Below are 27,448 nucleotides of genomic sequence, written 5' to 3' on the forward strand. Positions count from 1 at the left end.
ACTTCACATTCACCTCCAGTAATTAGCTTTCATCATCTCCCCCCTTTAGGCAGAGGAGGATTTGCCAGATGGATGCAAACATGGGATGGAAGAAATTATTCCTGCAAATTAATGAGATAATAGTTGCTGCAGTAATCCAGGAAACAAAACAGAGACTTCTCTATTTAATGTGAAATAAAATGGTGGTCTTTCACAATAAAGAGAGAGATGTCTGAGGATTAGTCTGCTTAAACACAAGGAAATCACACCTGTGAACACAGAAGGATGGGGACAGTTCAGGACGATGAGCTTCGCCACCATCTCTGGGTAGTGAATGGCAAACAGCCACGCTATGGTCCCGCCCCAGTCATGGCCCACTAGGCAGCATCTGTTGTACCCTTGGGAAAAAAAACAAATGCACATTAGACAGTTTTGGTAACAGAGGACAGGGCTCTGATGATTATAACAGTGGCTGGACGTCTATGTTGATGATTTATATTGTCCTCACTTCATTATTGCTGGCTTCCTCCCTCAGAAGACATTTATATCCGTCAAATGGATGTATTACCTGACATACAGCCGAATGCAGATCAAGGTCACGGACATCCGTCTGAGGGATTCTGATCACATTACTGTTCCAGTCTCATCCTAATCCCTTTATAGGCTAGCACCATTTACACCCACTGGCATGACTCATCCCAGCAAGCTCAACATTGACACCACATTAGCTTCAGCAACATGGATTGTACAGGTAAGTCTGGGAGTCTCTTTTAGAAGATGGCAGAGAGCCATGGCTGTTTCTGCTGCCAGTCGTTCTGTGGGAAAAGGGGGATTTAACTGGCCAAGCACGGTTAAAGGCCAAACCTCTAATGGGTGTAGCACTATTAGCCAGCTGTGAATGTGGTCTGCAATGTGGTCAATGTGAAGAAGGGCTCTGTAGTTAATCACATATTAGAGCACTAATCAGGCAATAATTAAGAGTGATAGCTGAACCTTGCAAGAAGCTACAAAGCTTCAACTATGGACCTTTTAATATACACTCGAAGATTTTGTAAATTTTTTATGAGGGATGCTTTCAAAGGGCACTTGAGGACATTTACAGACCATTAAGATGTCCCTGTGCTGGACTGTTGTGCTTGTGTACGTTACCTTTCAATGGAACAAATTATTATGTGTAACATGAAAGGTGTCGCTCCAAGTGGTCACCACATTAAGAGTTATGACATTAAGAATACAATACCCTTCCGCTCTGCACATGATTTGTGTCTTTCAGCTCATTGCTTCGGTTCGACTTCACAATGATGATATTGATAATATTGTTGTTTTACTGACCCCAAGTTTACGCTTGAAATTCATCCGAAATAAAGGAAAATGTTGAGAAACTTCGTATCTCGCAATGTTAAAGAAAGTAAAGAAATGTTCTTCCTGGATTTGCCACCTGATCCAGATCTATTATAGATTCTTTCCGGACCTATATCACATCCTAAACCACCTACTTTTCTGGTACTTTGTCCAGTAGTTTCTGCATAATCCTGCTTACAAACAAACTCCTTGGCAGAGGTTAATATAGAAGTTTATGGTTAATTCCAGTTTATTACTTCTCCCAAGGAGGTTACATTTTTACCAGTGTCCCTATGTCGTTAGGTTTGGTTATTTGTTTGTAAACAGGATTATGCAAAAGTTACAGAATGAACTCAAAACTTGGTGGAAGGATGGAACAGGGGCCGTATCTCAACAAAGAAGTAATTAATGCCATTATACTTATAACTTGGGTTCCTGTCTAGTAGCATTTGTTTTTACGACACTGTAATCGACAACGTAACGGAGATCTGGGGGGAAAAAAACATTGAAGTCCAACAGGGCAAGTCACATGAGCAGTCAGAGGATTATACAGGCTGGGAGCAAGTCAACTGTTTCTTCGTGACATTATTTCAAGGTTAAAGTTTATGTCAGTGTAGCAGAAATGTTTGAAATACTTTCTGATTGCATATTATTTGAGGTTTCTTCTAATGAGCGACAGAGCACGAACTTTAACACATTTGAATATGAAGTGACAGGTTTGAAGGCAGGCACAAAGATAGAGCTCCCGGACAGGATCTACTATACTTGGAGCCATTAGAGGATCTTCCCTCCCACACATTTCAATACTAAGACAGGTACATCATGTATCCCCTGCTGCAGTGACAGAAAAAAGTGGGACGTGCTGGCCAGTAAACGAGCAAAAACTGTCATTGAGGCCAGATAATCATCAGTGCATGCTGGTGTGCACAGACAGCCACAGGCCACAGCTCCCTGCCAGTGTTAACATGCAGTCAGAAGGCTGCAGGGCTCTCTATCCACACAATGTCCCATGCTCAGTCAGAATGAGTCACAGGAAGTCTATCATACCACGCCGCAGGCCCGAGGGCTGTCCAGCTTAAGACTGATAAACAAGTTATTTTTGACTCAAGACACTGACAAAGCAGTAGGGAGTTATTTTAGGTTATGGCTCACCTAAATACTCCACAATATCCTTGACGTCCGTAACCAGGTTCTCGAAGCTGTAGCTTTCGGTGGAAAGGGGAAGGTCGGACTCCCCGTAGCCCCGCATGTCGATCGCCACCACACGGAACTCACTCTTGAACTCCCGTAGCTGGTATCGCCAGGAGAACCTGAGGAAACACAAACGCAGATTTCTTAATATCCTTTATGACCTTCACACCTGAAGATACAGACCTCGATGTGTTTCCTCTATAAGCTACTTTACAGTCCATCCTTTACTTTAAAGGGGATTCTCCACTGATTTAGTATCGCACTATTTGCCTCAAACTGAATAAAGAATTCAGCAGAAGTCAAGGTATCCTGATTTTTTTGGAGTCTACTATAAGGTGAAGCAATCCAAATAACACTGGCTCCTAACATTCTTCATAAAACTATTTGACAGAATTGTTAATTTGTCCATGTCTGTTGGGTAAATCCACACCTATTTGTGCTTAGTATCACAGTTTTTTTTGTAAACAATTGACAATCTTAAAACCCAAACCAGACTTTTTCCCCCTTAGAGCTACACAACACATTATACTTTATAGATGTTCACACACTGAACGATATTCCCCATTACAGCTTAAAATAAAATTGACTTAGGGAACCAAAACTTCGGGGCAAAGTTAAACTTGTACCCTTAAGTTGCAGTCGAGACTCTTAAATGTAATAAATGTGAGATAGATACACATTAATTTCACAAACTTTTTAAAAACTAGAACTGAGAGCTGACAGAAGGTCAGCTCAGTGCAGTAAGGGCTGTTTTAAATTCTTAGCAGTCCTCCGACCCTGTGGACTGCAGTGATTCAAAATTGAAGATCTATGCTGCTCTAGAGGCTCCTCATCATGCCTAAAATTCTCCTCCTCCTCCTCCTCCTCCACCTCTTCCTCCTCCTCTTCCTCCTCCTCATTCCTTTTGCCGAGCGAGGGGAGCAAGATGCAGAGGCCTGGCTGTGATTCTGATGAGTCAGGACAAGATCCCAGAAATGAACTCTCAGATCTTAAAATATAGATGAGCTTTAAAGCACAGAAAGCCCCTCGAAGAACCCTTCATCCTTCCTTTGTGACACACACACACACACACACACACATCCTTCTCGATCCTCAGAGGGAATTAGTGCATTTTAATAAAGTGTAGAGAGTTCTCTCCAACCGGCTCACTCTCAGCAGCACAGTTTATTATTCCGAAGAATACAGCAAGTGAAGCAGAAAGAGCTTCCATCTATCATTAATGAATCCCTGTCCTGTCAGCAGCTTAGATAGTATGTTGGAGATATGGACAGGCTTACAGCTCCTGACAACCTCTTTGGCCCCTTTCCAGGAGGAAATGCTAGACACCATTTTTTCCATTTAACATCAGGAGGACAAGATCTTGAAGGCTTTGGACCCTTTAACCCCCAATGGCAAATGAGGTCTGCAAATTAAGTCCTCGCTATTGTGTATTCGTTTTGTGCAGCCAAGGAGTCAGAGACAGCACAGAGATTGCCCAGCAACTTAGTGGAATACTATTTAATGTCCGGTTTGTTACTGGTGAATGCATTTGAGCTGAAACTGTCAACGTAAATGTTGCCGCCACCACCCTGATCTCCCTTTGACCTACCAGAACTCAGGGAAGCCGTGTAAGAACAGCATGAGTGGCTTTCCTCTCTCTCCAGCAGCAACATAGTGAAACCTAAGGCCGGACTCCTGAAAGAAGACACAGCCATTAAGATGAGAACATTGAGAGCTGACAGTCTAATGTGAAGAGGACACAACAGAACAGGTCAGCCCTTTTAAATGTGCAGCTGCATGACAAATGAGCGGACAGTAATGTGATTATCAGAATCAAAACAAGACATAAATACATTATCGGATTTCAGTTAACACACGAAGGAGAATTTTTGGCTCATAACCTTGCAATATCCAACATATTGGATCTCTCTTATGAATCTGTTAAATATTATCAAGGAGGCCCAGAAATAAACTGACATATATTTCAAAACATTCTGCTTTGAACAATATTTGGGCCTTTAAAATAAAAACATATTGGATAAACGATTCCACATGAAAACATCAGGCTGATTGTTAAAATAACACTGGGCAGCGGAATGTACTGTAACCACAACATTTACAAGTACTTTGCTTTAGAACAGCTATAGATACTAATTAGTTACTTATACTTCAAGTTCACATTATTTAGGGAAACACTGCCGTCAGCTGCAGTAAGGAGTTACTTTGCATATAAATGTTTTACGTGTGAGCTTTAAGCTGAGTTGGTTTGTGGCTCAGGAGGTAGAGCAGGACGGCCTGCGTGAGTGTGAGTGATGTGTGGTAGAGAAATGCATGGTATGAGTGTGTGTGTGTGTGTGAATGGCTCAATGGTCAAACGGTACTGTAAAGAGCTTTGAGTGGCTATCAAGACTGTAAAAGTGCAACAATTTTTTTTATAAAAATATGATACACTGTTATATATCAAACAGCCAAACAGAGATCATGGTAATCAAAACGAGCCTTGGACAAGCTGCAACATTCAAATGCTACTGGCATGTTAATGCATCAATAGTCATAATCTAATCTAATCTAATGATTCTATATTAGCAGAAGTAATAATTACAGTAGGAGGAAGTAATTTAGAATAGTGCATGTGATATTGAACATAATACTTTAAAAGACATATTACATATTATATTACACATGATATATTTAATATATCCATATTAGAGTACTTTAAGTTTTAAGGACACTTTGCTGCTACTAAGTAAGGTTGTATTATGCAGTGTAGACTACTGCAGTGTCACTGTATGCCGTTTCAGTTCTGTTATTTACAAGTACAAGTGGATTGTTTTTTTCTGCTGTTGACAATCTGGGATTTGGTTCAGTGCAGGCTTTAGTGCTGCCTCGGTATTTAATGACATAATGCTGCACACAGGTTGTTGGAGTTGGAGGCTGCAGCAGCTCGTACACGGAGGAGCTGTTCTTTCAGCACCACATGAGCGCTGATTGCACCGGAATAACAACAACAGTAATACATCATAATCATAAACATATAACAAACGATCATAAATAAACAGGTGCCTCTTGACTTGCTCAGGGACCAGGCCTGTTTTTGAGGCTTTTCACGACGCGATACCGCAGAAAAAGGTGTTGTAGCGATTTACATCTGAGCAGCACAATGGGTTTTTTCCCCTCGCGGGGGGACGAGACACCTCTCATGTCCAAGTGCGTGCGCATGTGCATGTGTGCGTGCGTGCCTTACCTTTATCCTAACATAACAGTGGGTGCCCAAGGACGTGTCATTCAGACAGGCGGGCGGACTTTCCCGGATCGTCCATCGGAAGGTGGTCGTCGGCCTCAGGATGATGCTCCAGCAAAGTTTCAGCAGCGCCACGACGGTGCACAGAGCACAATACGCGTAGATCAGCGACCAGTACCCCACAACTCTGGTTCTCTGCGCAAGTCCGATCAGGAATAACAGCAAGTTGTGGAGCACTCTCGCCATCTTTACATCGCCGCAGGTGAATCTCTGCGGATCACCTTTTGGACCTGCCGGTTCCTCTGCGCGTTTAGACGTCCTCACAGTGCCCGTTGTTTGGTTCGCAGCGCGCACACGCACGACTGAGTGAAGGGAGGATCCCAGCGAACGGCTGAATGGGGCGAGAGCATCGCGTCAGATTTCACGCGTGCGTGCAGTGACAGCAGCGGTTGTTCGGCAGGAGACCGTGTTGTTGTTGTTGCTGCCTGTACAAGGCGATGAGCCGGTGGCCGCAGAGCTTTAGTCTCAGGGAAAACACACCGACAATGTCTGCAGGGCACGGCCGCTTCATGCTGCTGTTATGGCAACAACTCGGTGTTAAAGAGGCAGCAGGTCCACTCAGATAATCAATGTTGTTTCTGATCTGCTCACCAAACAATAGTGGGGTGGTTACGAGACTCAATTTACAGGTAGGCTTCTGATAGTTTTAAATCCGATGTAATGCGGTCACACATTATCAGGTGATGTGTTAACAATCGTCCAGCAGGTCAATTATGTTGCACAACTGGAGCAAGGATCTCACCTATAAACACACATGAGTGGAAATGTAACTTTGTGCTCTTTAAAGGTCCAGTGTGTAAGATTTAGGTGAAAGAGATCTACTGGCAGAAATTGAATATAAAATAATCCTAATTATGTTTTCACTAGTGTGTTTCCTCTATACTGTACAAATTGTGGTTTTATGTACCCTTTATATTTAAATATTTACATCGGGAGCAGGTCCTCTCCATGGAGGCCGCCATGTTTTTTACAGTAGTCCAAACAGGATAAACTAAACACTTTCTGAGTTTTACGGACAACTGCAGGTCTGCACATGCACATGTTTAGAAGGGGAGGGTGCAGCTGCAACATGAAACTTCACCACCAGATGTCCCTAAATCTTACACACTGAACCTTTAACACAGTTAAATAGCTGAGACGGCAAGTCAATATGTTAAGTTTGACAGTTTTCCTTAAAAGTGATGTATCATATATGACTGAAGTGTCCCATTTCGAAGGCAGAAACAGGTGGATCATCCCCAGCCCAACATATCCCAGGATTGATTGCACTTTGGGGACAAACAAGGATTGAGACGTCTAATGCCTGAGTACCCCGTGTCAATTCAACTGAACAGCTAATGATACACATGCTAAATAACCAAGGGGCATTAAAACGTCCTTGTCATGTCCAACTGAAGCTCTGTTGCTAGGCAACAACAAAAAGGGCGTGACAAGCTAGTGATGCTGATCACTGAAAACCTCCGTAGACCAGACCGTCTCATTTCGGTTTGCTCCTCATGGTCTACGGGGCACATGAAGACCGCCTCCTTCGTGGGCCACATACTCTGAAGGATGCAGCCTCTGAATTGAGAAACAATAATAAATCGATCTACTGGAATGGAATCTGGGGTCAGGTAATAACTTCACAGTGGACACAGGCCACAGAGAGTATGGTCAACCTTTAAGGTGTTGCTACAGTCTGTGGGTGGTGCATCCCCTGAATACAAAACCAGAACCACAAATTTATACATTCAGTCCATGTATTGGAGAGGCACAAAAAGAACAACACAGCTAGCTGCCATGGAGACTGCTGATCTGTTGGGTTTCATCCATGGGTTGGTGCAATAATATTTCTGAAACTCCTTTGAAGGTTTTAGTCAGTAAATCTTGTTTTTGAAACTGAGCATTTCCTATTTGAAAAACCGTTTGTCACTTAGTGGAGTCAAGCTGTGACACAATCAGCCCTCAGATGCAGCCTCCGAAGGGTGAAGCCCCGGAGACACAGCTATATAGACAGTATAGAAAAAAAAGGTGTAGTCACATGGTTTCTGGTTTAACAGCATCATTGTGTGCTGGTGACATCTAAGATGTTATAGTGCGAAAAAAAGGCACATTTTAATACAACCATACAGGTATCATGTTGTCATCACTGCTGATCAGAGCTGGGGCCATATCACTTTACAGCCATTTTGGGGAGGGTCATTGGTTTCAAACAGAGGGACACAAACGTGGCTGTTGGGGAAAAGTGGTCATCCTCTAACCAGAAGCTCAGTGGTTCGATCCAAGTCTTGGGTACACATTGTCGTATGCCCAAGTGTCCCATAAAGCACTCTTTTTAAACTAAATTATTTAACCAACAGCATTAAATATTTATGTATTCAGTCAATTTGACTGGTCTGGCATCCTTTTATTTTGTCAGTTTTTGGACTCCACACTGTGTAGCCTATGTCTCATTGCAGGACAAGCAGAGATTAAAATCGCAGCGCTTTGAGCCTGAGTTAGTTGAAGTCAGTAGATGAGGTGTGAGGCAAAATTGCATGTGGCAGATGCTAAAATATATTAAATGAGCCAATCAAAGGTTTTTTTCCACTAAACTCACTGCACAGAGAGGATTGGGGCTTGGCTCTGGTAGGTCTTGCATGAAATGGCTGTTATTTTCACTATTTAGTGAAATTAAGGTAATTGATGTGTGAAATCCGCTCCACAAATCTATACAGATGATGTGCAATTCTTCAACGATGAGGGGAAGAGTTGCTATCTGCACTATACTGCATTTACAACTGTATGCAGTGATGAAGTGATGATGTAGATTGCTTAGTGAAAATAGCTTTATTACTTTGAGTAAAAAAAAAAATAACATTAAATATAATAGCTTATATAAACGCAAACATACAGAATATGCTGATAATGCCCCAAAACAAGTTTGGAACCGGCAGAACTGTATGAAGAACAAAGTGCGGTGCGTATCCAGTAAACACAATCACTGTCAAGCAAATAGGAAACTGAGATGATGAAGTCAGTCCCACTTTGGAAACATTGGTGAGAAAAAGCTTCAGTCTCTGTTCAAAAAGTAAATCTTTCTTTAGTGCAAAAAATAACATTCAAAGGACTTGTGCGTGTAACTCGAACATATAAACCAGTGTTTTGTCAACATTTAACTTCTCTTTTGAGTCAGGATTAACTGAGGCGTGGTAGTTATAGGGTTAACTGAATATCCTAAACACCAGAACAAAAACAACACTGCAGGTTTCAGCAAACACCAAAACAATGTGTCATTTTTTACTACAGTGTATGGATTAGTCGTACACAACAGTCGCATATAAGAGGACTCGTTCAAATGTGAAAAGAACAGAAAAACGTGCTTCACGTTTCACCCCAATCATCCCAAATTCAAGAGTGCAGAAGTTTTACGATCCATTTCAGATACAACATAAGGTAAAGACACATTTATATTTGATTACATTTGGTGAGATTTTTCTCTCATCTATTAGCGATTGTGAAATTGTGAAAGAACTCTGGCACGAAAGGACATTTTTCAAGTAAATCCCAGTAGATTTTCAGTCCAGGTTGAGCTCAAATGTCGTCATGATGTCCCGCTGCATTGTCATGTCAATGCAACACATCTGCACAGAGAGAGAAATATGGAAAAAACTGTCAAAATGCCATTTTAACCAAGTACCATAAACAACAATGTCACGCAAAAACCCTGAAGAGCTACTCACAGCCTCTCTCCTGCGACGCTCTTGTTCCTTTTTGCGGGCCATCTCCCTTTCCTTCACGGAGAGCTGTGTGGATGGAAGTTGTGCTTCCTTAGGAGAATTTGCTCTTTGCTGCTCAGCATCTTTGGGAGCATCTGAGGAAACCTCTGTGTAAATCCTCTCTGGTGAATCAGGATCCTCTTTAACAGGATCTAGATTTTGTTCAGTCTTACATGGGCCTGGGAGGCTAAATGGAAAACCAACATGTTACTTAAAAGCTGCAATTTTTTTTAATCAGCTATCAAGCTTATGGAGAGAAATACTGGTTTGGCTTGTGACTTTGCTTTTATAGGATTTTTGCAGGTTTCAACAAGTAAAATATGACAGGTATGAGGGAATATCTGAGAATAGGAATAACTTACCCTTCCTCATAATAGAACATATGGTGAACTAGCTGAGGAAAGGATAACCCTCGAAACTCCACATAACCTCAAGCTACAGACAGAGATAGCAGGTAACCATAGTCTTTCCCACTGCCAAGCTGAGTGTACAGGGATCATTTCTGTCAGGGTTTATGGACACTTGGCTGACACCACAGGAGCAGTATGAAGGCATTCTACGTTTTATCTATTTGCGATGGAAGAATTGATAACCATTTACTTTAATTGTATTGGATTTAGCTGCAATGCTGTTTACCCCTGAAACTCCAAAAGTGTTTTGTTAACTCAAAAACTTCACCCACCACGCCATCTATATACATTAGAAGTGAGTAGATAATTACTGAATTTTCATTTTTGGGTGAACTATCCCTTTGAGAATTTAAATAAACTGAATTCAGACACACATTCAATGCTGCTGCTGTTTCTGTCAGATTACCTGCTGCTGTTTTCTGAAGTCTCCTTCACGTCTTCAACCTGTTTCTTCTTTAGTGCTTTTTCACGTTCCTCCTTTTCTATGGCAGCCTTACGGAATTGCTGGAAGCTCTCCTTTGAGGCCTTGCTGGCAGCTGGGGTGATGGACTCTCTCACCACTTTCGCCCAAGACTCAGCATTTTTCAGAACAATATCCTGAATAAAAATCAGATCTCTGTGTTTAGTTTCAATTGATTTCGAATGAGATGGCTGGGACCAACGAAGATCATCCCTTATACCTTTAGAAATTTATGTTGGCCAGTAGTTGGCAGAAATCCTCTTACAACATTAGTTGTATGAGGATTATACTTTGAGGCCCTCTGGTGGTGGAAAGATAAATTGTGTGATGATTTTGAGTTGAAACCAAGCTCCTTTCTCTAAATAAATGATGACACTACATAAATATAAGTAATCTTGGACCAGAATTAAAATATTTTAAATTGTAAATTTTAACACTCAGCAAAAGTTAATGGCATTTATAATTTAAGTTTTGAAATTTAATTTTTAAATTTGCTTTGGCATACAATTCAAATCACTTTAAGAATAAAACAAATATTAAATACTGGTTGTTGTACCACTCACTCCGTGATCTGCAGAATCGTTCTTAATATGTCGGGAAGAATATTTGGAATCTGTATTAATAAACTTTGAAACAGCACAAACCTTTTTGGGGATCTGGTTTTTTTCCTCACCAGCAGATTTACTTGATGTGTTGATGTAAGGCACATTAGTCAATTGACTGTCAAGGACCTCCTTAGGAAATCTGAAATCTGGAACAAACCACAACAAATAAATGTTATACTAAAATAATAGTAATCTTAAATTAATCAAAAACAAAAGAATGTTAAGGGTCTTGCAGGGACTTACTGGACCCCGTTTCATCCTTGGACTGTAATGGACTGCTGCTAAGAGGAGACAGTAATGGGGCCTGATGAAAGGACAGATTTAGTTTTTACATTTAATTAGGCCAAAATAGAAAATGTACACAAATTTTGCTTTTGCAGATCTCAAGTGGTTTAAAGTTCCCACTTTGCTACAATGATGTATAGGAGCAAGGTGTAAAATATAAATATATTCTAATAATCAAAGCCCACAGCGTAAAGTGTTGCTTTACCTCAAATCTGGCAGCGGCCCAGTCCAGTAAAAGTACTGGAGATGCCATGGGGGACAGGAGGGCAGACAAGTCTGTGGAATAGTGAATCACAAGAAAAGATCCTCAATACATCTCAGCTGAGCTTGTTCAAACAAATATACAGTGAGACCTAGTGCTAAGTTAAAGTAACAGAAGTTAGGAGGAAGCAGCATGAGATTGGATTGAATTATACATAAACTATTATGTCACACTGAAAAAAAAAAAAAAATGGCAGGTAACAAAGTCAAGTGAACCAGAGTTTGCATCCCTCTGCTGGTCTTTCTGAAGGACACTGAGCTTATGGGACAATTTAAGGGGAACGGCAGCCAGAGGGGAAAAGGTGGTGGCAAAGGAAGTTTCACTGGATTTAATGAAAAATAAATCTCAGTGAGAGATATTTGTCGAAGAAGGTTTTTGGAGAGGTAGTGATGAACTTTTCTTCCAGTATTGTCTTGACAAAGACATATTTAAATTGTTAAAAGTCAGAGTAATTTACGTAATGTTTTGGCAAATCTTTGCTGAGGGACAAAGAAGACAGACAGAAAAATTACCTGGAGGCGATAAAGTCAGCATGTCACAGGTCTGTTGTGCATCGTGGTGCGTTGGGTGACCTTTAGTTTCGGCAACAGAGGACTGCACAGCAGGAGGAGGCTGACACGGCTTGACTGAGGCTTCTGTCACTTCTTTTGTCTCGGTTATCTGCTTACTGCAAGCAGCACGTGGAACCTTTAACTCAAGAAAAAATAAATCTTACTTTTCATTGTTGACAGCAAAGCTGTCTTACATAAAATCTTCTCATTCCTCTGAATAAAAAGATGAACATTATTTACCTTTGTCTTAACCTTTTGGCAAGATTCTTTCATTTTCTGCTTCTTTCTTTTTGTTTCTGAAAAACATGCATGTAAGATAATTGAATTAATTCCTGTTTTGTGATGTAGAATATGTGAATGAACATGAGAGTAAAATAGTATGTGCTGCAAAACCTCTTGACAAAATGACAGGATTGAAAGGATTTCTACTTTCTAGAAATAAACTATTTCCAAAGACCAAGAAATGCAACAACATTAACAAATAAATTGGAACTGGTCAACAATTTCTATGTACAGAGCAATGAATCTATATGGAAAATAAACAATAGAGAGAAAAAGTTATACATTTGAGTCTCAGTGGATTTTGTCATTGAGTCTTAAAGTGTAATTAAGGTGGGATTAAACGACAAATATTGCATTTATTTGGACCAGATATTTGTAGCTTTTATCTGGTTAATTTAAAAAGAAAAAATAAACTACATGGATACTTGATTGAAGAAAATTCCCTCAATTTATTTTAGGTTTGTAAACGTGGTAGTAAGGCCAACAGGTGAATCACGGCGTTGTTGCCAGAGATCTGTAAAACAAAGGGAGATGAGGGCAGCCTGCTGAAGAGAGAGCAGCTAACCTGATCCAGAGTCACAGCTTTCAGAAGTGCAAGAACCACTTCTACTATTGCTGCTGCTGCCAGAGCTGGATGACGACGAGCTGCTGCTCTCACTGAGGCGTGGCATCAAGGTGACGTCAGTGCAAGCCATGGATTTAGCTAGTAACAGAAATTAAGGGAAAATTGTGATTTCTACAATCAGGGCCCCACACACTGAAACGTAATGGTGACAGATACTTGATTGTAGAAAATTCCCTCAATTGATTTTAGGTTTGTAAATGTAATAGTAAGGCCAACAGGTGAATCACGGCGTTGTCGCTAGAGATGTGTAAAACAAAGGGAGATGAGGGCAGCCTGCTGAAGCGAGAGCACCTAACCTGATCCAGAGTCACAGCTTTCAGAAGTGCAAGAACCACTTCTACTATTGCTGCTGCTGCCAGAGCTGGATGACGACGAGCTGCTGCTGCTCTCACTGAGGCGTTGCAGCAGGGTGACGTCAGTACAAGCCACAGATTTAGCTAGTAACAAAAATGAAGGGAAAATTGTGATTTCTACAATCAGGGCCCCACACACTGAAATGTAATTGTGACAAATACTTGATTGTAGAAAATTCCCTCAATTGATTTTAGGTTTGTAAACGTGGTAGTAAGGTCAACAGGTGAATCACGGCGTTGTTGCTAGAGATCTGTAAAACAAAGGGAGATGAGGGCAGCCTGCTGAAGAGAGAGAAGCTAACCTGATCCAGAGTCACAGCTTTCAGAAGTGCAAGAACCACTGCTACTATTGCTGCTGCTGCCAGAGCTGGATGACGACGAGCTGCTGCTGCTCTCACTGAAGCGTGGCAGGAAGGTGACGTCAGTAAAAGCCACAGATTTAGCTATTAACAAAAATGAAGGGAAAATTGTGATATTTACAATCAGGGCCCCACACACTGAAACGTAATTGTGATAATTTCAATGTTAATGGGATTCAGGTCTTACCAACTGGCTTTTTTTTCTTTATCAAGTGCTGCTCTTTGTTGACAACCACAGATTTCCCAGGAGCCTTTACTTTTCCAGTCTGCAGTCCTCCTGTGGGCTTCAGCAGCTGTTTATCTGCAGGACACAAGTTGATTCCATTCTCATATTTAAAATAAAAGCCTTATACATACAAATTAAACCCAACTGTGAATTGTTTTGACAAAGCAGGACTGAGTTGTACTTACTGCTCATGTTCTTCTTGCATTTCTTGAGACATGCTGCGACAAACCTCTGCAGCGCTCTCAGTGTGGAAGGCTTGAGCATTTCAAAGTCCACCTCGATGTCCTCTAAAGAAGAATTTCTCAGACAGGCCTCCTTGGCACGAATGATCCTCACAAACTTGCCCAGTTTGTAGCCGGGCAGCTTGTTCATATCTAATTTCAACTGCATCTTCTCCTGGTAAGTCATCGGTACTGATGGGACCCCAGTCTCACATTTTATGGGTACATTATGAATGTTGGGTCTGTTTCCATGCCTGGAGATGTACATGAAACATCTATTATTATCCGAATCACGGACTGTAGCATTCTCAGTTCACCATTATCTATACGAAGTACAATGACCACTCACAATGAAGTGTTTTTGCTGTTTGCGACTTTTCCAACAAGAGATTTGTCTTTTGAGGATTTGTACTTTACTCCAGCAGCAAACTTTTCTTTGGACTTTTTCTCCTTTTTTAACTTGTCTTTCTTCTTTGGCTTCATCACAGGATCTTCGCTCAGTCTCTTCAGCTGATCACTGACGGCTCTAAACTGAGAAGTCAGCCATTAATGAGACGACTGGGTGAAGTGCACTGAAGTGAATAACTTCTCAAAATGACATTTGCTTCATCACTGGCATGCATGTTAACCACCTGCTCCTCCAGGCTGGCCAGCTGCATGGACCGATCTTCTGACGGACCGTATTCCTCTGAGGAGCTTTCACTGACAGAACTCTCTGAGATCGGCATATTGCTGACCCCGTCTTTTTTTTCATTGATAACTTGCTGGCGAGGTACAGAGCAACACTCTGGTTCTTGTGGGACTTTCAGATAACGAGCCTCAAAAATTTCCTGTTGGTAAAAACAAAATTGTTTGTGTTATAATAATTATAATAATAATGTAATATAAACACTTAAAGCATGTACTTATACTTAAAAGGGTGACCGTGGTCATTCTATATGGTGCAGGGACATTTTGATGCATTTTCTATTTTAGTTTTATCTGTTATAACACTAATCAATCCCTCATCCTTTCTTTACAATAGCTCTTAATATACAGGTATTTCAGCGGTAATATGCTTTAAAGGACCGATTGTATGCCCATTTTACCACAGTTGATATGGTTCCTTGGGGGGTTTCAAGGCAATGTAGCGAGACTCGCTACATGGGTATGGTGTGAAATTATGTAGACATGCCAGAATAGCATGTAGAAGCACTACATAAGTGGAATTTTCATACGATGGGTCCTCTAAAGCACTCTGTTGAAACAGTGGAGCCAGCCGTTACTGATAAGCATCACAAAGATTTAAAGGGGACATATTATGAAAATTCCACTTTTGTAGTGCTTCTACACGTTAATCTGGGTATCTGGCATGTCTACCGTCCCAAAAACTCTGGAAAAAAACAACTCCCGCGATTTGTTGTGGTTCCTCTATGTCATAATACGCTAGAGTGCGTTGAATGGGATTACGAGCGAAAGGACGTCATAGCCACACCATGCCCGTGTAGGGAGTCTTGCTACATGGCCGGAGCTCGCGAGCTAACGCGGAGCCTGCTCCGCGAGCTCCGGCGCCCGGCACCAGCCGGCTCCGGCCTGGGAGCGGCCTAGCGTTAGCTCGCGAGCTCCGGCGCCCGGATCTGCCGGGGAGCCGGCTAGCGTTAGCTCTCGAGCCCACCTGACTTTGGTTCAAAACGATATGGTTGCAAGATTGTATCTTCGTCTCCAGTAGCCATATTTCTACAGAGGTAATGGATAGCTAAAAATCTAGGCGCTTGTATCTCGTGAAGGAGAGATGAGGGGTGGGGGGAACTCAAAACCGGTCAATCTGAGGAGGGCTGCTTTAGACAGGTTAAAAAGGGTGCCGTTTTAAATGATCTTTGTGGTATTTTGACCAAAATATGTTAGACATTTCATTAAGACCCCAAGGGACCATATCAACTGTGGTAAAATGGGCATACGATGGGCCCTTTAACAAATAAACAGCAATGCCCACAACCACTTGTTGCCGTCCATACTGACAGTGTACAGAGGCAAGCCAAGAACACTAATGTGCATATGCAGAATCTGAAGTGAGGTACAAGATTTTGAATCATGAAGCCTCCTGGTTTCCATTTCTAGTTTGACCGATAACGTTTGAGCTGTGATTGCCCATAGGAAGACTCTTCATGTGGATGATGGAACACAAGAGATGGAACACATTGACCAAAATGCATCGGCTATCAGGTTTTTGATTGATCTGCATTTATATACACATGGCAAATATACATATAAATGATGAGTCGAAATGTTGTAGGGGACCTAAAACACTTTCAGAAATGTTTCGGTTTTGTGTGGAGAAAAATAAGACTCATGTGATGGGAAAAACCAGACGGTGAACAGTGTAAGGCGCGGATATCCACCGGAAGCCCTAAAACATCAGTTGTTGTCCCCAGAGACTAATTTGTCATCAGACGAAGCCAACAGGCTCCGAGATTAAGAGGACAGAGACACTTTCCCCATGAAAATGGTCACTGCTAGCGGGAGTGTTAGCGTTTAACATTAAAATAAGATACAAATGCGTTTGATAGACCCTATGGATTCTCAAAAATGCATTTTGGTGAATAAAATCATGACTTTGGCAACTGAATTGTTCGACACATAAATACAAAAATGAATAAGTAAAAGCATACCTGGAGTTTTCTTGCCATGTAGACGACTTCATGTGTGGGTGGATTGTATTTGTAACAGTTGGAGAACATCAGCCTCACGTCACCAGCAAACTCCTTTACAGTAGCATATTCTCGTTGATCCATTTTTTTCTGAGGATATAACAGTCAGAGAAACTGCTCTAACAAAAAAATTATATTATATACACTACAGTTAATCATCATTATAGTAATTTTACCCTGATGGTGTTCAAGTCCATTGGCTGTTTTATTACGTCATGGTAGTCGCGCAAGCCCAAAGCCACGGCATCAACAGGGGTATAAAACGGCCATGCATGTGCATAGTGTCTCTTTGAGAGCAACTCCTTCAGGATGTCACTGCAGTACGTGAGCTGCTCAGACAACTTGACCTTCTTTTCCTCAAAGGCTGGTAAGTCTTTCTTAGGAGGTTTGATGGGTCTGCCGCCACCGCCGCCTCTCCTGGAGGATAATGTGCCTGGTGCTGCATGCTCCTCAGCAGGGGTTAACGCAACGTTGGTGATCGCTGAGGCGGTGGAGGATGGGGGTTCTGCTCTTCTTTTAAAACCTCTTTTAATCTATATAGTTAGAAAAACAAAAAAACAGTAAGTCATCAAAACTGACCAAAGTTAATTTATCCTATGTTTTACATCTTGGCATTTTAAAAGTTGTGTTAAAGGCACAAACAGGCTATGAAAATAGCAGGGTGATTTTGATATGACAAAATTTGACTTTGGCCACTAGGTATCTCTCAAACAAGACATCAACAAAAGACCAAGTTTGAAGCATCATCTTGAAGCAGCGTTTTATTCATGGGAGGCTTCATTACGATTGCTTATGAAAATCTATTTGACTCGATTCAGGTGTACACGGATGAGGTAATGTATTAAAGTTTTATTCACATTACGCAAAAAACTGCAGTGAATAATCGTGATTCATTACGAGTGACCCTCTGGTCAATAATAATAATAATAAGATAGTAAGTCTATATAATTCCCCCTATAATGGGTTCACAAGGTAAATCTGTAAATTATCTATCTCCTATTCTTTTGTAATTTTATTTGTAAAATATAAGATTGATAAGATAAACAGAGGATAAATAATGAAAGGACATACAGACAGAACATAATGCAGTTTAAGTGATGTGTATGATAATGTAATGATGAAATAAGGGTTGTGTATGCCTGTGAGCGATGTCTGCATGACTTTATGGTACATATCCATGTTTATAGAGCTTGTAAGGTGAGGTGTGGCACCTGACCAGCCGTCCGTCAATGTGAGCGAGGGCCCCCCCCCCCCCAACTGTTCCACAAGCACCCACTAGAACCACAGGTGCGAGCCCAATTTGAGGACAGGCGGTGTAGGTCAGTGAAAGTGGCCCTCCACTTGTCCTTCTTGGCGACTTCAACATCCAGATAGAGAAGTCGTCTTACTAACTACAGTTACTTTCTTAATTTGCTCTCTCGCTCTCTCCTTCCCCACCTACTCATAAAGCTGGCAACCACCTTGATATTATTTTTACCAGGCACTGCCCTACCTCCAACCTCACTGTGAACCCACTTCACGTCTCTGACCACTTCATCATCTCTTACTCTCTCCCCCTCTCACAATCTGACAACCCTATCTCATCAACTCTGTAACTCAGACTCTGTACCTGTCCATCACAACATTCGCACCCTCTCTCCCTCATCCATTTTATCAGCCCTCCCTTCATCTGACTCTCTTACTCATGTGTCCTAACTCTGCCACAGACACTCCCCTTTCTACTCTGTCCACCTCTCTTGATTCCGTCTGTCCTCTTACTTCACGACAGGAGCACTAGTCTTCCCCCAACTCTGTGGTTGTCTGACTCAGTGCTCGCCGAAGGGGCCACTATACAAGCACCAGAAAGGAAATGGCGAAAATCAAAACTCCCTGAAGACCGGCTCACTTATCAGTCTCTTCTCTCCCCTTGTCTGCCTCTATTTCTGCAGCCAAACGTTCTTTTGCTCAGACAAAAATTGATAAAGAGAAAACTCTTATCGGTGAGAACACTTCCCTGTCAACTGTCTGTTTCCCCAACTCTCTTAAAGAGGCAAGAGTGAACCCTCTCCTCAAAAAACCCACCCTCAACCCATCTGAAGTTAACAACTACAGACCTGTCTCTCTTCTTTCTTTTGTCACCAACACACTTGAGCATACCATCTTTTTAATCAACTCTCCTCCTATCTTCATCCTCACCATTCTGGTTTGAAGGCAGGACACTCAACAGAGTCTGCCCTCCTTGCCGTCTCTGAGCAGCTTCACACTGATAGAGCAGCCTCTCTCTCCTCTGACCTCATCCTTCTAGACCTTCCTGCTGTGTTTGATACGGTGAACCACCAGATCCTTATTTCCTCCCTTCAGGACTTGGGTGTCTCAGGCTCGGCTCTCTCTCTGCTCTCATCCTACCTCAACCCCGCACTTAATGGGTGACTTGGAGAGGATCTGTGTCCGAACCTTGTCCTCTCACTACTGGGTTCCCTCAAGGTTCAGTCCTGGGTCCCCTCCTCCTCTCTCTGTACACCAACTGTCATTCACTCACATGGCTTTTCCTACCATAGCTATGCAGATGACACCCAACTAATTCTCTCTTTCCCCAATCTGAAACACAGGTAGCAGCACAAATCTCTGCCTGTCTGACATCTCTCAGTGGATGACCGCACACCACCTGAAAATTTACCTTGACAAGACCAAGCTACTTTTCCTTCCAGGGAAAGGCTCTCTCACCAATCCTCCAAACCTTACTATCACCATCGACAACTCTGCTGTAGGCCCCACCCAGACCACAAAGAACCGGGGTGTGACACTTAACAGTCAACTCTCCCTTACTGCCAACATTACTGCAACAACCTGATCGTATATATCCTGCACAACATCAGGAGAATACGTCCCCTTCTCACTCAGAAGGCGACACAGGTGCTGGTCCAGGCTCTGGTCATCTCACACCTAGACTATTGTAACTCCCTCCTGGCTGGTCTGCCTGCTACTGCCATCCGAACTTTGCAGCTCATCCAGATTGCAGAAGCTGGACTGGTCTTCAACCAACATAAGTTCACTCACACTACACAGCTCCACCACTCCCTTCACTGGTTACCAGTGGCTGCCCACATCTGCTTCAAGACATAAGTACTTGCGTACAGTGCTGTGAATGGATCGGGCCCGGTCTACACCCAAGACATGGTTAAACCTTACACCCCAGTCCGTCCACCCTGCTCTGCCAATCAGCAAGCAACTAAACAAAATCACGACTGTTTGCGTCCCATTGACGTCAGGAAAGCAGAAAGTCTACACATCTTCCGCTGGCTGAAGAGTGAATTGACATTGGGCTGGGATGGAATTGAATATCTTAATGAATTTCAAAGGATTTTTTTTGACAGTTGCTCCAGGTATATCCAAGCAATATTGTGGTTGGTTTGATGGATCCATTTAGTGAGTTATTGTAACTGATGTCAAGTAAGTAGAAGTTTTGAGCTCAAGCCCGCCAAGAGATTTCCTTATTTCTGTAGAATGTAATGGTGTCAGGCAACACCAATTCCCTAATAGAGAATGTTTTCTGTTGTTATTTTTGTATTTGGTGTGGTATGGATGCAGTTGTTATGTTTTCGGTCCAACTGCCACAGAATGAGGACAAGAAAAACAGTGAAAAAACTAAATATATTTTCCTGCCAACACGTTTGATTTATTACTGAAATAATATTTAGCTTCAGAACTGTCTCGTAAACAAAAAAAGACAATTGACTCCTTGAGTTAAATTGAGTATCCGGTGTGCAACTACCATTAAAATACTTACTGCTGTGTCAATTTGTGCAGAGAGCTGTATGGGTGGTATGAACTGAGGCACATGAGGAGGGATGACCGTCACTGTCTGTTGGAGAACAACTTCTGAAACGAGGGATCTCTGCTTAAACACACCTGCATGACAGTAGTTAAAGGGCATCATAACCTGGTACAAATTTTGATTGTAAATCAAATCATATAATTACTTTCCAGAAAAAAGATGCTTGTTCTGCAATAGCAGTGCATGTGGACGATACCGATATTTACATCCTTCACATGGCCAATACACAGATACTGACAATAATTTCAAATTCCTTAAAAAGAAGTGCATAGCCTGTAGTTTATGCATACCTGAGGGTACAATTGCACAATATAGTAAGCAATATGGATGAATTAACATTCCATTGTTAACACAAACAAATACATAATCGTAGCAATTAGGAACTCTAAGGTGACTTATGAGATTGGTAGTGTTAAAATATGCAAATATGTTTCCCCTTCTATGAACTTTTGCACATTTGTTGCAACAAACACTGGTCCAGGCTCATGTCATCTCACGGCTAGACCTTAACCCTACAGTCACTCTCAGAAAGTGCTTCCACACCAGGGAAGCAGTTTATAGTTCTGACATATGGACAGCCACGGATGTATGACGTCATGAGCACGTTTATTGGACGTTTTATCAGCTATCATTTCTAATTCCAATAAATAAATAATGTAAAATTCCCATAATAGAGCCGATAATATATCGGACCGATACATACCGTGCAGCCCTAATTATCATTGAACAATATACCTGCATTGGACTTCTTCACCTTCACTGGTTCCTTCACTGGAGTGACTGCTGTAACATTGTATTCGTCCTTTGGCATTTGGGGCAACTTCTGCAAAAAAAGCTTCTCCAGAATCTCTGCCATAACAACAATGTCATCTCCAGGCTGTGGAAAGAAAATGTCCAGAATATAATTAAATAAAAGCACTCATGAGGGTGATATTTACCTTTGTGACAATCCTGTCTGAACTGTGTATATATTAAGCACTGATAACCTAAGAAAAACATTAGCCATTCTGGGTGGGTGAATATGATCTAATATTTTCATTATGATTAAAAAAACAATGTCAGGTTACAGACTCATTTTCAGTGTATTATATTTTATGTTCAGTTGTCAATTTTGGCATCTAACAGCACAAAAATCATATTCTCTTACCCGATTGTACATGTAGCAGTTGGTAAACATAGTGTTGAAGTCTTTAATACACTCATGTGCCTCCCAGTAATATTTGTTCTGAAGACGCTTCATAATAGTTCCCAGATCCATAGGATTTCTTATAATTGTATAATAATCCTGAAAGACAACAAAGACACCAGCATTAATACATTAGTCTTCCCTTCCCAGTTTGCATCCTAATGGAACTGATCCACCGAGACAACCTGCGTTACTGTATTATAAGTAACAGAGACAGAAAACTCATGGTTTACAACATCAGCAGTATATTTACAGTCAGGCTCCTACTTGATCTGTCGAAATTTGTCCCACTTACTGGCAGACTCAGTTTCACTGCATCAACAGGCTGGCGAAAGGGCCATGAAAAGTGATGCTTCAATAATGCTTTGATCACCACCTTCTCCAGATACTGTAGCTGATTGGTTACACGCCCATGCTTCTTGGGATTGGTGACCTCTGGTGGAGGAGGATTTCCGCTCCCAGCAGGAAAGGCGTTTACGTCAGACATTGTGTTGTCCAACGCTCCAATTTGGCACTCATAACACGCTTCCCTAAACAAGGAGTATGGAGTCATTTCAAGCACTTTGGTAAAAATGTAAATTAGTAGTGACAAAAGTCTTACTACTACATCAGTGCTGAATGCCTCTGAGAGCCATTAGAATATTAACAAGCATCCATGCTTTATATGAATGCTTTGGTAAGAACATCCAATTTGGTAACATCACATGTCTAGCCACAACACATTGACTAAGAATGTGGAGCTTTAAGGAAAAGGTCTGGAGATATTCAGTGATGCCAAGTTTATAACCAAGTATTTGTTACTATTAAGGGGGAGTACTTCAGACCGAGGAGGGAAGTCAGAAAACACTGCTAGATTCTATTCTTTAATGCATAATTATATGACGGTCATAGAATTGTCTTTCTTAAACATATAGTCATTGCTTCAATGTAATTAATTTGAATTAAGAGGACACGTTGCAATCCTGAAGTAGTCCATCTGTTTTGTTGAATATTAAACTAAATTATTTAACAGTTCAGGATTTTGAGTTGAGTACACCTGACAGAACCGTCCGTGATCCCTACTGAGGTAAACATTAAAATAAGGTTGATGATCATTGAGCCGGCAGGAAAGATGCGATCACCTGCGTACAATCCTGTGTTATATTGCTCTATATACCAGATAGCATTTTTTTTTAAATCTTATGGAAACAAATCAAATAGAGAAGAGGAAACATTTTCCAAGATGAACAACACTAGTAATCACCTCCACCTCTTTGTCATGGCATGGAAAGTAAGTAGCATTTGCTTAAAAAGGTCAATAGTGGTCATCAACAATGGCTGCACGTAAGGCATCTTTCCAAAAACATGGGTAATATTGCCATCTAGTGTACCTCCCAGAAACTGTGCCATTTAACATTTCAAGGAGCAACATTGGACTATGACAGATGAATGTTTCTAAATAACACTTTCAGTATTTGAAGGAGAAGGTACTACAAGTTAGCTAAAATATGTCCCACAAACTCTGCCTGGAGGATCCTAGTACCCATATATTTACATTATTATAATTACAAGCATGGTTAAAGGAGGCCAAGCAACAGGGATGGTCATTTTCTATTACATTGTGAAATAGGGCATTTTTCAATGGTTTCTGTGTTTTCCCACAGAATAGTGAATAAATGAATCTAGATGTAAAAAAGCAGAACTTTGTTTTTTAATCTTTGACTTAATTTAAGGATTGTTGGTCCTTGGCAGAGGTATGTACTCTCTATTAAAGAGTGCTATTCTAGTTAAAAACTGAAGTTTGCTGTCCAACAGACATCTATAAAACTGATCAAATGGGCCATCATTTTATTCTCAGAAGCACTTTCAAATGGCCACTATACTACTTATGAGATTAATAATTAAGAGTGGGGCCATACAACCTGCACATTCTAAATGTTTTCCTGTCCCATCTTTATTTGTGACCCAACCCAAAAAATTAGCATTGCAAATTCTGTTCATCTTAGTTGCATTTGGTTTTATTTCCAAAAAAATACAGCAAGCAAACAAAACTTTCACAATTGAATGAATCTAGTGAAATCCAGATTCTTATTGACCTATTACTCCTTTTGTTTGGTTTATGTAGGCGCCAACATTGGTGAATTTCAAGGAGCTGTTGATTTAGATTAAAGTGCATAGTCCTTACACTTTACTATGTCTTGCTGTCACAAAGACAAGGTGATGAGTTAGTCGTTCATTTGAAAAGTCCGGGGGGGTCATGAGCTATTGTACTTTTAAATTCATCATCAAAAAAAAAGGAGACAAGTATCAGCATTATTGTCTTTTGGAAATTACAAATAAAACAGCTAATTATGAGTAGGGATGGGGAAAAAAAAAAATCGATTCAGTTACGAAATGCGATTCTTATGAATGACATGTATTGTTTTTATTGGGGGGGGGGGGGGGAGGATATATGGGGGGGAGGACCAACCTCACCCCAGAGCATGTTGTTTTTGCACAAGAATCTAAACATACCCAAGCACTAGCTTTGCATAGCCTACATGCAAACAACAGTGAAGCCTACTTTTTGTTTATTTCAAAGTTTATATTTTAAGTAAACTTTTATTCATTCTATTTAATTTAACTTGTATTTATTGTTTAAAAGTAGCCTAAGTGGCATACATTTCTTAATCTGTCAGTTTGTGAGCAGTTGACAGGGACTATACAATAATAGGGCACATTTTAATTTATTTTCTCAATTGGCTGTCCAGCAATCATTAAGTTAATGGTAATATTTGAAATAAAACTTGTAAAACTCTAAGTGAATTTGACTGTTGTATTTGAACGGTATGATTCAACTGTTTTCCACGGTCCAGTATTTTAAAAAAAAACACAAAAAAACGCAAGAAATCGTAATATCGAATTGCAATACATATCGTATCGCCACCTAAGTATCGTGATTGTATGTTATCAGGAGGTCCCTGCCGATTCCAATCCCTAATTTTGAGTAAAACGTTGGTGCACTTTGAATATTCAGACAGAGGTTTTTAGGTGAACCTGCCATGCATTTACTGGTGTCCTTTAATTTAAACAAAATATACACAGTTGCATCCTTTAAACCCGGCCCAGTAGGTTTACTCCTAATCTGGAATAACCTTTAATTTTCAAAAGGAGTGTGATGGCGACAATAAATTAATTTCCTCTTAATAAATTTAACACATCAACTGTTTAACAAATTCTGCAAACACACTTCTGCACTGGTTGTATTAAGGCCTGAACATGTAAAAGTCACCTTTTCCTCTAGTGAGGTACCAGGCGATCTATCGTTTAACCTTACTCCTGTTCTAATGTATAACTATGAGATCAAAGTATTTTAAACACTATGTTAGCTAAGATCTGCCAAACTTGATTTCGCGATGAATTCAACAACCACGTGCAGGATGCGTCCCTCCAGGATGTGAACAGCAGACATGGCGGCATGCTGCACTGTTGACACTCCTCTAGCCAACACGTGAAGCCAGCAACACACCCACTGCTGGTTGGTTAGCATAAAGCGTCAGCCGGCTCGTTTGCACATGAGCACAGCTGAGAGGAACAATGGTAAAGAGAGTAATGACGCTAGCTGTCAGATTCGCGTGGCCTGTAAAGGGAACAATGCTCGATTAGCTAAGGCGGTCGCATTAGTTACCAGCATCTGTGGTAGGTTGATCAGCTGAGAAAAAAGGCGAAGGTTGATCGTCGCCCTTGGGCGCTACAACTTTAGGATATTTGCCGGTTGGTCGGTGCTCGTTAACTAACGACAGATTGTCATTTTCCTCGTCGTGTCATTGGTGCATTTATGGTTGTATCTGGGGAGACGAGGCTAACGAGGGTTGTCAGTTGCATTTTCCTAACGTTTCGCACAAGTGTCTAACCGTAGCTGTGTTGTGCTAAAAACGGCTAACGCTGCACACCGGCTGCCCGTTGAGACGAAGTTAACGTTACAGATTCCTTGCTAACTCGTGTTAGCTTCCTCCACCGTTTGACTCACTAACCAGTAAACACACCAGCTACACGGAAACACGTTTACACCGGACAAAGTCTACATTCAGCAAGTGTTACCGTGCTAGCGTTACCTTCAGGGCATGACAGCTTGTTGCGTTCAGCTCCCCGGCCGCAGAGGTCTCTACGGTAACCGCCTCACATTTATAGCCCTCAGCTCGAGCCTCCACAAGTGATTGGTCAGCGTGCGACTTACACGTGTTGCTGTTCGCCTTTGTGCGGACAAACGCGCTCAGAGCGATCCCTGTCACGCAACAACAACACGACCCGGTGTGTGTGTGTCCTGCAGAGGTGCAGTTGACTGTCTTTAAAGAGGAGGAGAAGTACGTTTTGTTAAGTTGTTCCAAACAAAAGGGCAGCTCGGTGTCACGGAGGGGTCCTGGAGCTTTTTCACTCGATGCTGACACAGGCAGACAGGTGTCATGTTGATAAAGTGTGTGTGTGTCAGGCAGCAGCAGCTCGCACACTGCGGCTTTGCGGCTGCAGACAGAGGAGCGACATGTCTGAACTGAAGCGGGAAAGATGCAGGACTGGGATCTGGGCGGAGCGTTGGTTTCAAGTCCTGATCCACACTCGGAAAACTGAGTTTCATTCAGCACATGCACGCTACCAGACTCTCTAGCCACCTATGAATGCTGCCTATAGTAACTGCGTGATACAGTAGATGGCAATTATGTAAAAATACACATATTAAGCGATATCAAGGCATTTACCTGCTTTGCAATTTCACTATTTGTACCATATTGGTATTTTGGGGTACTTTAAATGTTAAACCTCAAACTGAATGAACAGAAAACTGAAAGAACTATATATTTGCACGGTAGAAGATTATTATAATAGTTTCCTTAGTTACAGAATGAAGAAAGCTTATAATAATAATAATGAAGCGAGTGAGTTTGTGCTTTACGAGGAGCACTTGAACTAGATATCGCTTTACTTCCTGTGAACTCAGCCAGGTTGTAATGTTTCAGGAAACTACAGTCTATCTATGGTCAGGACCAGCCACGTTGATTTGTTTATATTGTGTTCATTGAACATAATATGATTAAAAAGTATAAATATATCAAGTAGAAAAAATTATAAATTGACTTTGAGATAATTCCCCCTCCTAAAATCTGGTCCAGGTCCCCTGCTCTAAAAGGGCATGCCCAAAATAAATAGTGTTTATCTGCAGCTACAGGGTCGATATGAGTAAACTTGGTATCTACAGTATATAAACATTACGCCTGGGAAGCATCAGTATAAATGGAACTCGGCTAGGGTAGATACAGATAGAATACAACATAAATGAAAGATTTCATGTCGGCCTGAAATTTTAATTTGATTATGTATATCCCATATGAAATCATGAGATACAGCCCATTACCACAATGTCTCAGTGGACTTAATGTACAAGGAATACATGTGGTATCTTAGCTTATTGGAAATTATCATCAGCTGTTAATTGTTGGATCAATAAACATAATTAAGCCTTATTACTGATTTACTTGCATTGCAAATATAAATATCAAACATGATTACCCAAGGATGTTGTGAGCAGTGGACTTTATTCACTTAGAGTGTATAGTGCACTTCTGAAAACTGTCTTTATACTG

At 41.2% G+C, this 27,448-nt stretch overlaps 2 protein-coding genes across 2 annotated transcripts in view; both read right to left on the reverse strand.

The window, feature by feature from the left end:
• The window catches only part of ephx4 (epoxide hydrolase 4), a 9,126-nt gene extending 3,149 nt beyond the window's left edge, over nucleotides 1–5,977 (reverse strand). The window contains exons 1-4 of the mRNA XM_053430653.1: nucleotides 5,735–5,977; nucleotides 4,100–4,185; nucleotides 2,473–2,630; nucleotides 249–377 (exon numbers count right to left, since the gene is read on the reverse strand). Of these exons, the coding sequence (XP_053286628.1) occupies nucleotides 249–377; nucleotides 2,473–2,630; nucleotides 4,100–4,185; nucleotides 5,735–5,977 (616 nt within the window). The remainder of the gene's footprint in view (nucleotides 1–248; nucleotides 378–2,472; nucleotides 2,631–4,099; nucleotides 4,186–5,734) is intronic.
• A 2,670-nt stretch (nucleotides 5,978–8,647) lies between these two features.
• brdt (bromodomain, testis-specific) lies at nucleotides 8,648–26,256 on the reverse strand. Its single transcript, XM_053430659.1, has 20 exons — nucleotides 25,928–26,256; nucleotides 22,150–22,384; nucleotides 21,816–21,953; nucleotides 21,404–21,545; nucleotides 20,621–20,742; nucleotides 17,031–17,387; nucleotides 16,816–16,944; nucleotides 14,800–14,997; nucleotides 14,517–14,698; nucleotides 14,132–14,421; nucleotides 13,908–14,021; nucleotides 13,664–13,804; nucleotides 12,342–12,397; nucleotides 12,063–12,243; nucleotides 11,494–11,564; nucleotides 11,247–11,307; nucleotides 11,043–11,149; nucleotides 10,345–10,535; nucleotides 9,493–9,715; nucleotides 8,648–9,393 (listed from the first exon to the last, which is right to left on the reverse strand). The coding sequence occupies exons 2-20, from the start codon at nucleotides 22,339–22,341 to the stop codon at nucleotides 9,328–9,330; spliced, it is 2,961 nt and encodes a 986-aa protein (XP_053286634.1). The 5' UTR covers nucleotides 22,342–22,384; nucleotides 25,928–26,256; the 3' UTR covers nucleotides 8,648–9,327.
• Nucleotides 26,257–27,448: the final 1,192 nt, after the last annotated feature.

Source organism: Pleuronectes platessa, chromosome 9, assembly GCF_947347685.1.
Source record: "Pleuronectes platessa chromosome 9, fPlePla1.1, whole genome shotgun sequence".
NCBI classification, from domain to species: Eukaryota; Metazoa; Chordata; class Actinopteri; order Pleuronectiformes; family Pleuronectidae; genus Pleuronectes; species Pleuronectes platessa.

Coding starts and splice junctions, on each gene's coding strand:
- brdt (XM_053430659.1), bottom strand. CDS start 22,341: ATGTCTGACGTAAACGCCTTTCCTGCTGGGAGCGGAAATCCTCCTCCA. Junction 16,945..17,030: donor TGGACTTGAACACCATCAGG/GTAAAATTACTA, acceptor TTATATCCTCAG/AAAAAAATGGATCAACGAGA. Junction 12,244..12,341: donor GCCAAAAGGTTAAGACAAAG/GTAAATAATGTT, acceptor TTTTTTCTTGAG/TTAAAGGTTCCACGTGCTGC.